This window comes from Megalobrama amblycephala, linkage group LG23 (assembly GCF_018812025.1).
Source record: "Megalobrama amblycephala isolate DHTTF-2021 linkage group LG23, ASM1881202v1, whole genome shotgun sequence".
In the NCBI taxonomy this organism is placed as follows: domain Eukaryota; kingdom Metazoa; phylum Chordata; class Actinopteri; order Cypriniformes; family Xenocyprididae; genus Megalobrama; species Megalobrama amblycephala.
Window position 1 is genome coordinate 4,909,066 of NC_063066.1, and position 17,612 is coordinate 4,926,677.

General features: G+C 37.3%; 1 protein-coding gene across 5 annotated transcripts in view; it reads right to left on the reverse strand.

The window, feature by feature from the left end:
• Positions 1-17,612, reverse strand: part of LOC125258749 (5-hydroxytryptamine receptor 4-like) — a 209,375-nt gene that overhangs the window by 90,253 nt on the left and 101,510 nt on the right. For all 5 annotated transcript variants that reach the window (XM_048175761.1, XM_048175760.1, XM_048175763.1 and 2 more), the window contains exon 4: positions 10,483-10,683. In XM_048175761.1, coding sequence (XP_048031718.1) covers positions 10,483-10,683 — 201 coding nt within the window. The remainder of the gene's footprint in view (positions 1-10,482; positions 10,684-17,612) is intronic.

Here is a 17,612-nt window from a genome sequence, read left to right on the forward strand (position 1 = left end):
GTTAAGGCCCCCAAAAAGCCCCGGAAGACGGAAAAAAAATAAAAAAAATAAAAAAAAAAAAATAAATATAGCTGCGAGCAGCGATGGCGGGCCCAAGCCCGGTGGCACCGCCACCCCGGTGGCTTCAGGGCAACTGTGCACAGCGGGCAATAGGCACTTAAAACGGTTAAACATCAAAGGACTATGTCAAATTCACTCCACATTTACTGCACTACAAGGTGCCACTATAGAGCCCCTCCTCCCTGCCCATTTTCAAAGGATTACATGTGCCAAGTTTTAACATTATTCTGATGAATTTTGAAGCAAATCAGGTAAAAATAAGAGGGTGATCTCAATGTATGCTGAAAGTGACACATTTTCTGCTTCCAGTTGGTGGCGCTATTACTTTGAATCACAATAGTCACATCCATGTGATCAGCCTTGTACAACGAAGACTAAGCCGAAGTTTCATCAAAATCAATTAATGTATGCAGAAGTTATAACACTTTGTTTCCCTTTTCTTGCCATAAATTCGTTGCCTCGCCACGGCCAAACCGTTTGAGATATCCAAAATCCGTTTGCAATTAAACAACTTCAATGTGTTAGCAACAAGTTAAAAAAAGTTTGGTGTAAATTGGATAAACCCTGTAGGAGCAGTAGTATAAAATTCATAGCCTGTTTTTTCAAAAAATTAACATTCAAACCAAAATAGCTGACTTCCTGTTGGTCGGAGCTAATGAATGTAAATTAGAAAATTGTCCGGCTTGATGAGAACAATATGTGTACCGAGTTTGGTGATTGTAGGAAAAACTAACCCCCCCACTTTTGTCAAAAGGTGGCGCTACTGAGCCCCTCCACCACGCCCATTTCTATGGCTTTGTCCATGTCTACTGGTTGACAATATTGATGTGTGTGTCGAGTTTCATGCAATTTGAAGCATGTTAAGAGCCTCAAAAACACTCAAGAATATTATTACAGTTTGACCTGTTGCCATGGCAACAATATTTCAAATATCAAAAATCCTGTCATAGGTCTACATCTGCTGTGTATTGACATTACACTGATGAAGTTTGAAGCAAATCAGGTAAAAATAAGAGGGTGATCTCAAAACATTTCAAAAAGTGATACACTTCCTGCTGCCAGTTGGTGGCGCTATAACTTTGACTCACAATAGTCACATCCATGTGATCAGACTCCTATAACGAACACACTCGTGAAGTTTCATAAAGATCAATATATGTATGCAGACGTTATAACACATTTCCTGTTTCCTTTTTCTCGCCATAAATTCGTTGCCTCGCCACGGCCAAACCGTTCGAGATATCAAAAATCCCCTGGCAATTTTTAATCATCAGTGTCTTGACTTCATGCTGACCGAGTTTGGTGGCGATCGGATTAATCGTCTAGGAGGAGTATATCAAATTCCAGAGCATGCGTTTTTCAAACAACCCTTAATAGCTGACTTCCTGTTGGCGTGGTGTTTAACTTAGAGCACGAAAGTTGTTCGGCCCGATGAGGTCTATATGTGTACTGAGTTTCATACTAATACGTGCAAGCGTGTTTAATATATGGACCAAATTTTCAGACTTTTTTCAAGGGGCCGCTGTCGCCCCCCCCTGCCACGCCCGGGTACCAGCCTCTCCGGCGTCCTAATGGCCGCGGATTCCAATGTGTGTGCCAATTTTCAAGAGTTTTTGAGCATGTTAAGGCCCCCAAAAAGCCCCGGAAGACGGAAAAAAAAAAAAAAAAAAAAAAAAAAAAAAAATAATAATAATCCTTAGAAGAACAAGAGGGCCCTGCGCGAATTTTCGCTTGGGCCCTAATTAAATCTTACAGGAATGCATCAGCTTAAAGAGGAATAACACTGCAGTCACTGCATTGCGCAAGAGTATACGACATTTTGTAACTGCCGCTGAAAGACCTCCTGACAGCTCCCATGTTGCTCTTTTGGTCCCTGTGTGGAGGCTGATCAGGTGCGGCACTCCACATTTCATTTCTGTAGTGCCATCTGGGTCTCTTTCTTCCATGCTGTTGAGGTGTGCAAACAAGTTGTGACAGCAAAATCAGTTTACAACTTACAGACGTTTTCTTGCTAGGTCAAGTGTCGAGCTCTGAGTATTTTGTCTGCTTAATGCAATGTTGTCAGTATGTATTACAATACATACTCCAGAACCAACCACTTCCGTAATGTGTGATGTTTCCAAGTGAAACTACGTGTATAACCAGAATTTTCTTTTTTTTCCTTTGTGAGTTGATTGATTCATGTAAAATGTGTATCCATATCAGAAAAGAGCCTGACCTCTACAGAAGTTGTGGATGATTACATTGCTGGCAAAAACTTTAGAGGATGGTTTTTAACCAAGATGAGGAGGGCTGAAGGTCAAGTTCACCCTGAAGACGGATCCCAATGGAAACAGTTTGTCTTCAAAACTATTGCTGTAAACTTTATTACATAACATAATAGACATTACATTTCTGGCTCTGTTACTGTGCAAAATTCCTAATAGCATTGATAATACAGTATTTAGCTATTGGTTAACATTAGTTCACCCAAAAATGAAATTTCTGTCATTAATTACTCACCCTCATGTCGTTCCATACCCATAAGACCTTCGTTCATCTTCAGAACACAAATTAAGATATTTTTGATGAAGTCCGAGAGGTTTATGACTGTCCATAGACTGCAATATTATAAACACTTTCAAGATCCAGAAAGGTACTAAAGACATTGTTAAAACAGTCGACGTGACTGCAGTGGTTCAACCTTAATGGTACAGAATACTTTTTGTGCGCAAAAACAAAACAAAAATAACGACTTCATTCAACAATCTCTTCTCTTCCTTGTCATTATTCTTACATAATTGCCACAGTAAGCAAAGTGAAGGCTTCTGTGTTTATGTCCAGCTCAGGATTGGCCAAAGCTGATCACGTGAGCTGTACGATGCATGCATGTGATGCTGATGCAGGAGTCGGCCAATAATAAGTCAGCGTTCTGACGTAGAACGCAGGACGTAAGCAAGGTATGAGAATGACACAGTAGAGAAGATATTGTAGAATAGAGTTGTTATTTTTGTTTTGTTTTTGCGCACAAAAAGTATTCTCGTTGCTTCATAACATTAAGGTTGATCCGCTGTAGTCATGTTGACTATTTTAACCATGTCTTTAGTACCTTTCTGGACCTTGAAAGTGGTAATTTCATTGCTTTCTATGAGAGATAATTTGTGTTCTGAAGATGAACAAAGGTCTTACGGGTTTGTAACGACATGAGGGTGAGTAATTAATGACAGAATTTTCATTTTTGGATGAACTAACCCTTTAATGAGAACAATGAGTTTTGCAATTGTTGCAGGTTAACATTGTGTTTTTGTGCTATGATTAAAATGTGTGTCCAGGTGTAAAACACATTTTCTCCATGACTTTGATGTAAGCATAATGAAAGCACAAAACCTTTGGGACAGTTTTGTGCATGTTGTATTCTCTAAGTGTACCTATTTATAGTGCCATAAAAGTATATGACCTTGCTTATCTTGGATATTTCACAAGTCACCCAAGACTATTCTCACCTGCTGATATACATAGCAATTATCAAGAAGAACTACAGACGTTTCGAAAACATATATAAGTGGCAACTCGTGACGCACTAATAACACAGCTAACGAGCACCTACAATTAGTATTCAACCGGAATGAGTCAGATGAGTGGAGGCATAATAGAGAGCACTAAATTAAGCATTAAATCAACACTGAGACTGCAAATCATCTGAAGAGACTCGCACTGTATCGCAGACTCTAAACACATGCTGCTTGGTGCGTGAAGTTTGTGTGAGAAATGAGAAGAGACTGCTACTAACCCGAAGGCGAAAGAAGAATTACATTGGAGAAAGAAGCTTTTAGGAACAAGGCGGAGCACATTTCACACAGTCTAAATTGAGATGACATGGCTATTATTGCTGTATGTGCTAAGTGAGTGCCTGAAGGACACCCGGCCAGCCTTATTGTCAAAACTCAGAGAGGCAAATGACTTGTGAAATAGCTAGAATGGGTGCCGTTTCCTTTCCACAAGATCCATGATTGTAGTAAGTGCCGCCTGGAACCTCTTCATTCCTTCATACTCAGGAAAACATTACTGTCTTGATGAAAATCACATGGCAAAACGAGAGCAGACACCAGCGGAGCATGAATGCAAGATGCGATAAAAAGAGATACATAGTAACAGAACAAAAAAAGAGAGATAATGAAGTGATTGCCATAAAAGTCTCTCACTATGAGTTTTTTTTTAAATCTTCAATCACGTAAAGATTGCTATTAACATTTAAAGGATTAGTTCACTTCATAATTAAAATTTCCTTATAACTGACTCACCTCCATGTCATCCAAGATGTTTATGTCTTTTTTTCTTCAGTTGAAAAGAAATTCAGGTTTTGAGGAAAATATTCCAGGATTTTTCTCCATATAGTGGACTTCACTGGGGTTCAACAGGTTGAAGGTTCAAATGTCAGTTTCAGTGCAGCTTCAAAGAGCTCTACATGATCCCAGACGAGTCTTATCTACAGAAATTGGTAATTTTTCTAAAAAAAATAAAAATAAAAATGTATATACTTTTTACCCACAAATGCTCATCTTGCACTAGCTCTGCGATGCACCACGCATTACGTAATCACGTTGGAAAGGTCACGTGTGACGTAGGCGGAAGTACCGCGGTAGAGCAAAAAACTCATTTTCTGGCTCAGGATTCAAAATCAACTTCAAAATCGTCTGAAATCGTTGTTTTACCTTTTAGTTGTAAAGGACGTTTGACTTAACCTTTGCATGTTTGCTTTGTAGAAACTGGATCAGTACTTTTGCCAACGTCACACATGACCTTTCCAATGTGATTACGTAATGCGTGGCGAATCGTAGAGCTAGTGCAAGATGAGCATTTGTGGTTAAAAAGTAATATCAATTTTTATTTTTTTTATAAAAAGGCAGATCGTTTCTCTAGATAAGACTCTTATTCCTCGTCTGGGATCATGTAGAGCTCTTTGAAGCTGCACTGAAACTGACATTTGGACCTTCAACCCATTGGTAGATGTTGAAGTCCACTATATGGAGAAAAATCCTGGAATGTTTTCCTAAAAAACCTTAATTTCTTTTCAACTGAAGAAAGAAAGACATGGGGGTGAGTAAATTATCAGGGAATTTTAATTCTAAAGTGAATTAATCCTTTAAGGCTATCAGTGGGTTAAAGGAAAGGTATACTCTTTTCCATTCAATGAAAGTGTTTCAAAACAAGTTTCACTGCATTTAATATAATAATATACTGTATTTCTTTCAGTGCTGTAATGTAACGAAGTAATAATACTTCGTTACAGTACTTAAGTATTTTTTTGGGAGAATCTGTACTTTACTTGAGTTTTTATATTTCTGGCAACTTTTACTTTTACTCCACTACATTTCCTAAATAATATGTAAACTTTTACTCCGATACATTTTCCCAAAGAATTTTGTTACTTACTACAAAATAAAGTCAGAAGAACACAGACTGCAAGCAAGTGCTCGCACAACCGCGGTTGATTTCATTTTCCGGGTTGCGTCCATTGCTGGAGCAGCTGAGAAGAGTGCGCTGTCATTATACAGTACAAGAGCGGCCTCTATAGGCGAAATAAAAACTAACACTGATGCCTCGTAGAGTTTGTTTTGACACATGACGTGAGGCTGCACGATGCACAGAGCGGGACACTTCAAAAACGGATTTAAAACATAGACAACAAAACGGTATGTTATACAGTGTACACTAAAGTACATGTTTTCATATCATTATAAAGTGATTCGTTTGTTGAGTAGATGCTGCATTAGTGGACGTTTGAACGTTAGTAGTACATTTGCCATCGAGGCTGAGAGGAGGCTAACATTAGTAGTATCTCAAGCGGTTAAAACAATGTGACAAAAACACCAACTGTTTAATGTCATGGTTGTTGCCATTCATTTGCATTAGTTTATATATTAGTTTATATAGTTTTGTTCGCTGTTATGCATTCGTTATCCAGCGAAGTTGCCTATTTAAACTGTATTCTCATCATGCAGCGACAGAAACATAAATCCGAAATGTATTCGATTTCAGTTCTGTTTTATCGGCACTGTAACACATGCTATGCCTTTGTGTGTAAAGATGGTAATTTTTAAGTATGACTGTTTGGATTTATATGAAATGGTAACACTACAATAAGAGTCAATTTGTAACATTAAATAAGGTTGATAAAAGTATTGTTACATTTTAACATTTTAAAGTTGTCTCTTACATTAGTTATAATGCACTATGAATTAACATAAACGATCAATGCATAATTAATATATTAGTATTTTTTATATTTAAAAATTACACTAAACATTTAGCCATTTTTTTAAATTCAAAGAAACAAAATGTAAGAAAGAGTTAAAACTGAACACAATCTTGCTGCTCAAACTGTGTACAGAACAATTTTTGCTCCTTTTGTATTTTACATTTACTTGTACTTTTACTTTCAATACTTAAGTATGTTTAATATCAAAAAATACTTTTCGCACTTAAGTACAAAAAATATCAAATACTTTAAAACTTTTACTCAAGTAACATTCTAAACAGTGACTTTAACTTCTACAAAAGTCATTTTCTGGTAAGTTATCTATACTTTTACTCAAGTATGGTTTTCAAGAACTAATTTTTTTTTCCCAATTACATTTAAATAATGGCTGTTGCATCAAAAGCAACTCATGATGGATGAAGTACTTCATATGTTCTCAAAACTAGAAGACTATAGACTGCAATGCTGTTTGTTTGTAGGCAGGGAATGCACTGTTGCAACACATATAGTTACATCATTATTTGACTCTCAAGTCAGTGGAACCATGGGCCAGAATAAAGAAAGAGAGAGAGGTACACAAGTCAAACAGAGAAAGAGGTACATTTTGTAACAAACCAAATATTATCAGTCTCCCTCCTCTCAGTGTGCCCTCATGCCCCCTTTAACAAGCGAGGCATTGGAAGGCGGTCTGTGTAACTGCAGGGGCCGAATGACGTAAACTAGCGAAGCAGCTGAGCACTCAAAGCTCATCCTGAATATCAGTCCTGTGGTCTAATGCATCACTCTGGGGTAAAGGGCTAGAGCTGAAAGGGTGGTTCACACCAGAGGGAAGTGGAAACTAAGGCTTAGTGCTTTATTTAAGTGCTAAGTGGAGTAGCTTTACAATGTACCAGTGTCACACAAGACATTTCAGACACTAAACCGTGTTCGAGTACCTCTTTTTTTCTCCTTTTGTTATTCACGATGGAGCATTTGCTGCCGACGGGAACAAGGCCAGAAACTAAATAGAATGTCAAAGCATAAAATGTATTATAGTTGCAAGCCCATTCACAGAGTTTAGACAAATTGTCTATTAAAGTTATATGCAGAAAAATGATAAGATCAGACTGGGGAAGGGTGTACTGGCAGGTTTGATAAAACGGGTTCCGGTGGGGTTCCTGTATTTTTCTTTCTTTATTTATGTTTTTTTGCTCTTGTGATTGTTACAATAATTCTTTAAAAGCACCAAGAACAAGCCAAGAGGATGTAAGCCGAACAAAATTACAGCTACTTCAACAAACAACCTTAACTTTTCACAAAGAGCAACAATCTTTTATGATCGTAAATCATAAACGTATGCCAAAACAAACAAAAGAACTGTTTATTCATATTTATTCATCACCACTGTGCCCTTGAGCAAGGCACTTAACCCCGGGTTGCTCCAAGGGGATTTTTTTTTTCTATAATAGGTCTACTGTGAGTTACTTTGCATAAAAGCATCTGATACATATCAAGAACTATCAAATATGATGGATGCCCTGTGGAGATCATTCATTTCCTAAAATATAAAGATGTATATTTTGTGTATATGTATATATACTGTGTGAGGGTAAAAAACTTAGAATTGATATTTTAAAGGGGACCTATTATGCAAAATTCACTTTTACATGGTGTTTGAACACCGATGTGTGTCCGCAGTGTGTGTAAACAACCAGCCTACAATGGTACAAATCCACTCACTCATTTTTTTTTTTTTTATAATTCCCATAAATCAAAAGCAGTCAGATTCATTGTAGGGTGATGTTCACCCACAGCCAGTGACGATCTTCCCTATTAGCATAGACAAAGCCCTGAGTGAAAAACACAGAGTCCACCATTTCTGTATCTTCACTGGAGCAGCTGGAGTTGTACAGTGTCTGCCTCAAACGTGTTGTGTTTTGGGATGTACCAATGAACATAAGAGTCTCCATAGATTCCATAGGCCATCTGAGTCACTGAGGACATTGTGGTTGAATTTCAAATTTCAAGGAAATGTCTTGAAGGAAATCAGTAAAGTCTTATACGAATGGACCACTCATTTTGGCATTTAGAAATGTCCTGTTGCAATCTACGTTTGAGTCTCTCCATCATTGTCCGACTCTAGTTCGAACATATAAGGCTGAACACCGCTACTGACAGTTTCTGACATTTTCAGTAAGTGAGATTGTCCTGTTTTGTTGTTGCCTCTATGCCGGAGTATGAGCTCTTGAAGCTCCGCCCTCTTTTTGAAAGGGTGCCGGGAGCACCAGATCATTTGCATTTAAAGGGACACACACAAAAACAGCGCGTTTTGGCTCACTCCCTAAAAATTGGCCATTTTAACATGCTATAAAAATGATCTGTGGATTTTGAGCTAATATAAAGGGACATAATAGGTCCCCTATAAAGAATGTACATCTTTTTATATATTTTTTTAAAGGTGCCCTAGAATTAAAAATTGAATTTATCTTGGCATAGTTAAATAATTAGAGTTCAGTACATGGAAATGACATACAGTGAGTTTCAAACTCCATTGTTTCCTCCTTCTTATGTAAATCTCATTTGTTTAAAAGACCTCCGAAGAACAGGCGAATCTCAACATAACACCGACTGTTACTTAACAGTCAGGATCATTAATATGTACGACCCCAATATTTGCATATGCCAGCCCATGTTCAAGGCATTAGACAAGGGCAGGACGTCTGGATGTGCACAGCTGAATCATCAGACTAGGTAAGCAAGCAAGAACAATAGCGAAAAATGGCAAATGGAGCAATAATAACTGACATGATCCATGATAACATGATATTTTTAGTGATATTTGTAAACTGTCTTTCTAAATGTTTCGTTAGCATGTAGCTAAGTTACCATTGTTTCTTACTGTATTCACGGAGACAAGAGCTGTTGTTATTTTCATTATTAAACACTTGCAGTCTGTATAATTCATAAACAACTTCATTCTTTATAAATCTCTTCAATAGTGTAGCATTAGCCGTTAGCCACAGAGCATAGCCTAAAACTCATTCAGAATCAAATGTAAACATCCAAATAAATACAATACTCACATAATCCGATGTATGCATGCCGCATGCATGACGAACACTTTGTAAAGATCCATTCTGAGGGTTATATTAGCTTTGTGAACTTTGTTTATGCTGTTTAAGGCAAGCGCAAGCTCCGGGGGCGGGGAGCACGAGAATTAAAGGGGCCGCAACCTGAATCGGCGCATTTCTAATTATGCCCCAAAATAGGCAATTAAAAAAATTAATTACATTTTTTTTTAATTTTGAGCTGAAACTTCACAGACACATTCAGGGGACACCTTAGACTTATATTACATCTTGTAAAAAAACGTTCAATGGCACCTTTAAATATTATATATTTTTCATATTTCATATTTAAATTAAAATTATTTAATTATAATATACAAATTTTTTCAATGTACAAAAGACAAAACTTACAAAAATTAATATATTATTTCATTATACACACATACATATATACATACACACATCCAAACTGTTTGGGGTCAGTGTGATTTTATTTTAATGAAATTAATACATTTATTCAGCAAAGTTGCATTAAATAGAGATATTTAGCATTAAAACATAACAAAAGATTTCAAATAAATGTTGTTCTCTTGAGCTCTCTATTAATCAAAGGATCCTGATGAAAAATGCATCACGGTTTATAAAAAAAAATAAAAAATAGTAAAATTATAATTTTTTTCTCTCTCAAATGTTCCTTGAACACCTTAGCACCTCTTTGTGCTCGCCTGGTGTGAAAAACCCTCTCTAACATGCCTATTTAGATATTCTAAGCCATCCAGCAACAAAATGTTTCTCAGTCTTACATCTTTTTAAAGGTTTGCCTGTTGCTCGACTTTAAGAGTTTATTAGGTTCATAATCACGTGATCACTGCAGTGTTGGTGGACGATTTACTTGGCAAGGGACTTTGTGTGGTCGCACATAGATCGCCATGGAAACAGCATCACTACACAGTCCACGGAACTAAACTCTCAAGTGCTTATCCTCTGTGGCGAAACAATTTATGGCTGCCATGACAACAGCAACTGCAGTCATGTGTCAAGAATACACGTTTATGGAATTTCAATTAATAGCACTCGGTTTATACATAACCAAGACGTGACATGAACATAAGCATCCTGAAATTAATTTATTTTTACCTGTCAAGGGATATGCAGCACAGGTGTAGGATGGAGGCGGTGGTCAGCAGCACGTCCAGAGAGGTGCGGACCAGGCAGAAGGTCTCTCCATAGATCCAGTTCTGATGGATCAGCTCTATGGCACCAAACGGCATCACCAGCACTGACACCAGAAGGTCAGCAAACGCCAGCGAGACGATGAAGTAGTTGGTTTTGATTTTCCTGCAGCAGAAACAAAAGAGGATGCATTACTTTCTTCTCTTCTATCTTTTTTTAGAGTCATCTGAATAAAAGTTTAAATGTTTATTTTCTCTTTTAAAGATTTTTAGGCGGAAACAATTAGGAAACGAGCATGGACACAATTTCAAAGATTATTGGAGCGTTTCACAAGAAAATACTTAAGTCTTTCTACTGCAATTTTCAATTAATTCAATGTGTTACTTGTCTTTTATTTGTAATTATTTGCAAGATTTACTAGCAATTTCTGAGTGAAAAAGTGTTTCAAATCCTACTACACCCATTTTTTTCTTCAGTTTCTTTTTAGGTGAACTATCCCTTTAAATTCAATAATGAATGTAAACACAGCAGCTAGACAAGATGTGTTCCCTAATGATTAGAAATAAATATTCACTATTAAATCAGTAAGTTGGAGAAAACAGTAACAAGACATCTACTGAACGTGTCTGTGTGTGTCTGCGCTATGTGTGTGGTACGTTGCTGATAGGTTGTCATAATGTTCGTTCCCCTTGATAATGTCCAGAGCTCTGGGCACCCTATTAATGAGTAATAAAACTCTTGCTTGAGCTTCTGAACACACAGATCTATATATAGCTCACTGAGAAGCATTAATACGCCCAAATCATTCTGTCACGTAACTATAACATGGCATAAAATCTGCATACCAGCTGCCTGTCAACAATATACATCTTTGAAAGAATGCAGAGAGGGGCACTGATTGGCTTTCATGAACATTTGACAGCAATTCTGAAGAATAAAAAGCAACAGGCATCCAGTAATTACACCATCAGATAGTGTGTCAGTATTTACAAATCCTTTTTGGATGCATCATTAAAGCATAAATGGCACCAGATGTTCTATTTAACCCTACAGAGGGCAGCCTATTTTATACACATTTGTCATTATTGCCATGACATAACATTTGGCACGTGACTCAAGTGGTAGCTTTGAGAAATGTAGATTATTTTCCTCATGACTTCTCTTATCATATAAGCATTACACAGGTGGTGGAGTGGAAACATGACCTTTGAGTGAAAGAATCTGGGTGTTATGGGGCAGGATAAGCAATTTATAAATCAGAAGGAAGTATAGTACATGAAAAAGAGGAAGGAATGTATGAAGTGATGTGTGGAATGACGTTTGAGGAGATAAGAATCCTAGCGCTGCCTCCAGGCTTGAGACATCATTTACACTAGCTCCCTCGTAGCTCCTTAAATTATATATATATATATATGTTCTGACCCTCTGCCTGAGATGATCCTTTAAGGCTTGTTAGTAAACAGCCACTGTTAAGACTGGATAACGTCATTGCATAGGAAACAATATCAACATCCACTTAATTGCACATGAGTAGGTGTTTTGAAACCATTATCCATATAAAACTGTCATTTACAGACAAAGCATTATGAAATCATTTACTTGCGATGCAGCTGCTGTCAGATCCAATACAGTTGGTTGCTTCATCTTTCAACAAAAGTTTCTTTGTGAACTCTCCATTACACTGTGTCGTTTACAAAACAAGCTGCAGTCAAATCCTCTAAACAATCACAGAGTTGCAAATGTACAGAGACGCAAAGAAGCTGTTTAAACTGGTTTAAACTAACACAAACGTTCTGTCACGTGCGTAAAGTATGTCAGAAACTGAACATGCATCTGTATGTGACGCTCAAATGTCAGCCATTAAGTGACTGAATGCCAGTGGGCGGGGTCTATGGTACAATGATGTATAATTATTTGTTATTTTCATATGTATTTGCCCTCATGATGTCACATATCCCACAATATTAAAAAAATGCTTTGTTTATAATGAGGAGGATGTTTCAAGCTATGAAATTTTTTAAAGGTACAAATACCTCTTATATGTCAAAAGATCAAGGTTGATCAGTTGTGTGCTTAATATTTTTGCTTAATAATTTTTTTCCAGGATGAATAGAAAGTTCAAAAGAACAGCATTTATTTAAAAATATATTTTTTTAAATCTTTTGACGTTGTCACTTTTGATCAATTTAATGCAGCCTTGCTGAAAAATATTCATTTAAAGTATTACAATTTATATTCTTAAATTGTATCAACTGCATAAACATTTCTTTGCAAATTTTCCCCATTATATAGAAGTTTTAAATCATTTATATAATATGCTTCATCTAATGTTTTCTTTAAGAAATGTACATCTAGTGCAAAGTGCTTGGTGTCTTAAACTAATGACAATAATCATCACACCACTTATCACAAAAAAAGAAACAAGCAAACATGAAATACCTAGTTTCACCACACATAGACATTAAAGGTGCCATCGAACGTCTTTTTACAAGATGTAATATAAGTCTAAGGTGTCCCCTGAATGTGTCTGTGAAGTTTCAGCTCAAAATACCCCATGGATTTTTTTAAATTATTTTTTTTAACTGCCTATTTTGGGGCATCATTAACTAGGGGTGTAACGATACGCTCAGGTCACGATACGGTACGTATCTCGATACGGAGTTCACGATACGATACGTATCACGATATTTTGAACAAAATGAAACTGAAATTCAAACAAGATTTATTAAAAAAACATGAACAAATTTCAATAATTTTCCTTGTTGTACATACAAGATCACATTTCAATAAAATAAATAAATATAAAAATTTAATAAAAACCTTCTGTATTCAAATTAACAGTTGAATAGGGCTGTCTGTCACTGAAAAAAAATGTTAAATTTAACATGAACTTAGACGTTTACATATCGCGTCTAAAAACGCGTGGAAGGCGCGGCCGCACCGCTTCTCCTTCTTCCCAAAGCGCTCGCGCTCCCGTGGCGTCGGTCGTTGCTATGCAACCATGAACTGAGCTCTCCAAGAGGAACAGGATGTTTCTGCAAAGGATAAATGATTTCTAGCCCTTGCATTAGTTCTACTACGAGATATATTGATGGAGATAAGATATAAAAACCACCATGTACAGCTATGATCAGCTGTTCGGCTGAGCTTTTGATGTTTTGTTACGGAAAGGCCATAGCTGATCGGTTGATTCTTGTCACACGACCTGCGATGCGCTTGCGGCATTCTGAGAAGTTGAGAATTGCATGCGCGTCGCGACCGCGTTGATCCCATTATGAGCACGCCTGCCACGCGGCTACATTTGAAAATAATAACGGACTTGCACGCGGAAAAGATGCAATATGTGAACGGCCCCACAGAACTTCTTAAAGCAAAGCATCGCAAGCGTCTTTTGCTTTTCTGTGAGCACAGCTGTTGTTGTGGCACTGCGGTGAAAGAAAGCCACGACTTTTCTCACGCGACCATGCAAGAGACTGACATGAGAAACGTTTAAACCTGCTTGCAAGATTCAATGTGTGCGCGAAACACTTACTGAACTAGAGAGCTGATTGAGACAGGATAACTCTGGGAGTTGGAAGGGGTGTGTCGCGATTCTGCCTTCTCACATCGCGATACAGGTTCGTGGACCTGCGTATCGCGATTTCGGTTTTATATCGCATATCGTTACAGCCCTATCATTAACTATGAGCCGATTTATGCTGTGCGGCCCCTTTAAATCTCGTGCTCTCTGCCCACAGAGCTTGCGCTTGCCTTAAACAGTGCATAAACAAAGTTTGCACAGCTAATATAACCCTCAAAATGGATCTTTACAAAGTGTTCGTCCTGCATGCGGCATGCATGCGTCGGAATATTTGAGTATTGTATACTGTTATATTGTTTACATTTGATTCTGAATGAATTTGAGGCTGTGCTCCGCGGCTAACGGCTAATGCTACACTGTTGGAGAGATTTATAAAGAATGAAGTTGTGTTTATGAATTATACAGACTGCAAGTGTTTAATAATGAAAATAGCGACGGCACTTGTCTCCGTGAATACAGTAAGAAACGATGGTAACTTTAACCACATTTAACAGTACATTAGCAACATGCTAACGAAACATTTATAAAGACAATTTACAAATATCACTAAAAATATCATGTTATCATGGATCATGTCAGTTATTATCGCTCCATCTGCCATTTTTTGCTATTGTTCTTGCTTGCTTACCTAGTCTGATGATTTGGTTGTGCACATCCAGACGTTAATACTGGCTGCCCTTGTCTAATGCCTTTCATAATGTTGGGAACATGGGCTGGCATATGCAAATATTGGGGCCGTACATATTAATGATCCCGACTGTTACGTAACAGTCGGTGTTATGTTGAGATTCGCCTGTTCTTCGGAGGTCTTTTAAACAAATGAGATTTATATAAGAAGGAGGAAACAATGGAGTTTGAGACTCACTGTATGTCATTTCCATGTACTGAACTCTTGTTATTTAACTATGCCAAGATAAATTCAATTTTTCATTCGAGGGCACCTTTAACAATTGGTACAATAAGTGCAACAAACTAATATTTTTGATCATGACAAACTTGATATCACTGGACAAGAAGTTATTAAACATGACAAGAAAACCAACAACAACTGTGTAAATTAAACAGGTAAATGGTCAAACAATGCAACCATGTTATTTATTCATGCTCTAGAAGACCATGCTGGGAATTCCAGCACTCTGAGTAACCTATATCTGTGCTGCTAGTTAAACTACTTATAAAAAGTACTGTATTAGAAAATCTGCTTTGACATGCATTATTTCCATTAATACGTCAGTTCATAAAAGTAAACAACAATAACAACAAAAAACCTACAACAATCAAGTAAATAATTGGTTATTTTGTCAGCATCAAAGAGTGGAAGACAAAAGTAGATTTTTTTTCCTCCACACAAATGTTTGAAATGCTTCAAAATATCTTCTTTTATGTTTCATGAAATGAAGTCATACAAGTTTGGAACAACCTGAGAGGGAGTAAATAATGTCAGAATTTTTTGAACAGACAATTTTGGGTGAACTATCCCTTTAAGAACCTAAGAATCGTTTTACAGTTTCAGAAGGAAATTGGCTGCCTCAGAAGATCCATCTCTGACCATATCAGGGGCTTATTTAGTATTTCCCATTTGTGATGGTGTTGACACATTCTAGACAGTCAGAAATGATGGGGATACAGTGAGATATGATACAGTGTGGGTGGAGATCTGGAGCTTAAGCAAACAACCACTGTTATTTCCTGTCAGAATTGGACTATTTCTGTAAATAAAGGACTCAGAACTCCATTCAGCCAGTGGCTTTCATTGATGTAAAAACAATTGGATAGTTTTCCAAGAACCCAGCAGGACTCCAAAGGAGTAATTAACAAGCTGCTAATTACCCACTGAAATGAAACCCAAAGAGGCTATTTAGAAGTGTTTGTGAGCTGGTGAACTACTAAACTAATAATAAAAAAAAAAAACCACTGTTGCCAAAGACACCGTAAAACAATGATGAGCTTATACACTCTTTCTTAACAGTTAACCATTAACCTGTGTATTGTGTCTGAAAGACATGATTACATGCCAGAGGAGTGTTTGGACGGCCTATTTTAAGGACATTTATCACTATCATCATGACGTAACATTCAGTGCATGACTCCCTCTTTGACATGACAAAGTTTCTTGGTAACCTTGATGAATGTAGATAATTGACATGACTTCAGAGATTTCATGACAAAACATATTGGTGCCTACAGGCTTGAGAGAGAAAAAAAAAACGCCTCAGTTACTGTTGCAACCTACGTTCACTGATATAGGGAACGAGACATGGTGACGATGACTGACACTAGGGGTCGTACATGAAAGCACCTATCACCTCTGATATTTTGAGAAAAGGCCAATGAGAATTGGCAAATGGAATTTGCATGCCACTCCCCTTGACATTTGGGTATAAAAGGGAGATGGCGTGCATCACTCATTCAGGTTTGTGCTGAGGAGCCGAGACAGTGTCCTCCTATATAGGAGAAAGAACTCCATGTAGACCACATCTTGCCGTAAAGTACCACATGTGTAAAGAGTACCGGGTTTACCGTTAGAAAAACTGTATCATGGACAATAATTATATGGGATTACCATCAGAGAATCACTACATATGAAGCACCTAGCCCGGAGGTCGGCAACCCGCGGCTCTTTAGCACCCCCCTAGTGGCTCCCTGGAGCTTTTTCAAAAATGTATGAAAATGGAAAAAGATGGGGGGTGAATATATTTTTTGTTTTCATATGGTTTCTGTAGGAGGACAAACATGACACAAACATTCTTAATGGTTTCCAATGCTGTAAAAATGTGTATAATAAATATTAAATTTCAATATTTATGTCAACGAAGATTTGCGTCATAGCCTGTGACACACGTTTCAGCGTGGCGCAACAGAGAGTATGCATCGACGTCACTTTCCCGCAGAAAGCGCGCTCCCTCAGCTGGACTGAGTGGCAAAAGAACCTGCTGCATGACTGGATTTAATAGAGGAAACTGCGAAAACGCGAGTAAAACAAACGAATTACACTAAAGGTTGGATTCGAAAGTGTTTCTTACAACTTGTCAAATAAACCTAATCCATGGATATTGACATGCAGCCAGGAGTCGTGTTTCCTGACATTTATATGTGCCCGATTTGACGCCGGGGAAATACATAAAGCAAATCTGCCTGTGAATATTTTATATAACTACAATATAGGTAGGTTTAAATCCGCCTAATCACTTATATCAATGTTATATATATCGTCATATTGTCCAGCTCTAAAACATATAGTTTTATAGTATAGTTTTTGTCAGTGTTTATTTTAAAACACACAATTATGTAGAATACAAGATGGAAAATATTTAATTGATGATTTCTCAACATAATATATAACAATACAATATATATGGAATGATTTTACCTCAAAATCCAACAATTCGACACAAAATGATAACTGCCGATCCATGTTTCTCTGCCTGGAGTCCAGCTGTTTCTGTAAATTGCACCAATCCATTTGCTTCTTTTTTTATAGCTTTGAGCAGTTTTTTAATATATACCTCGGGAA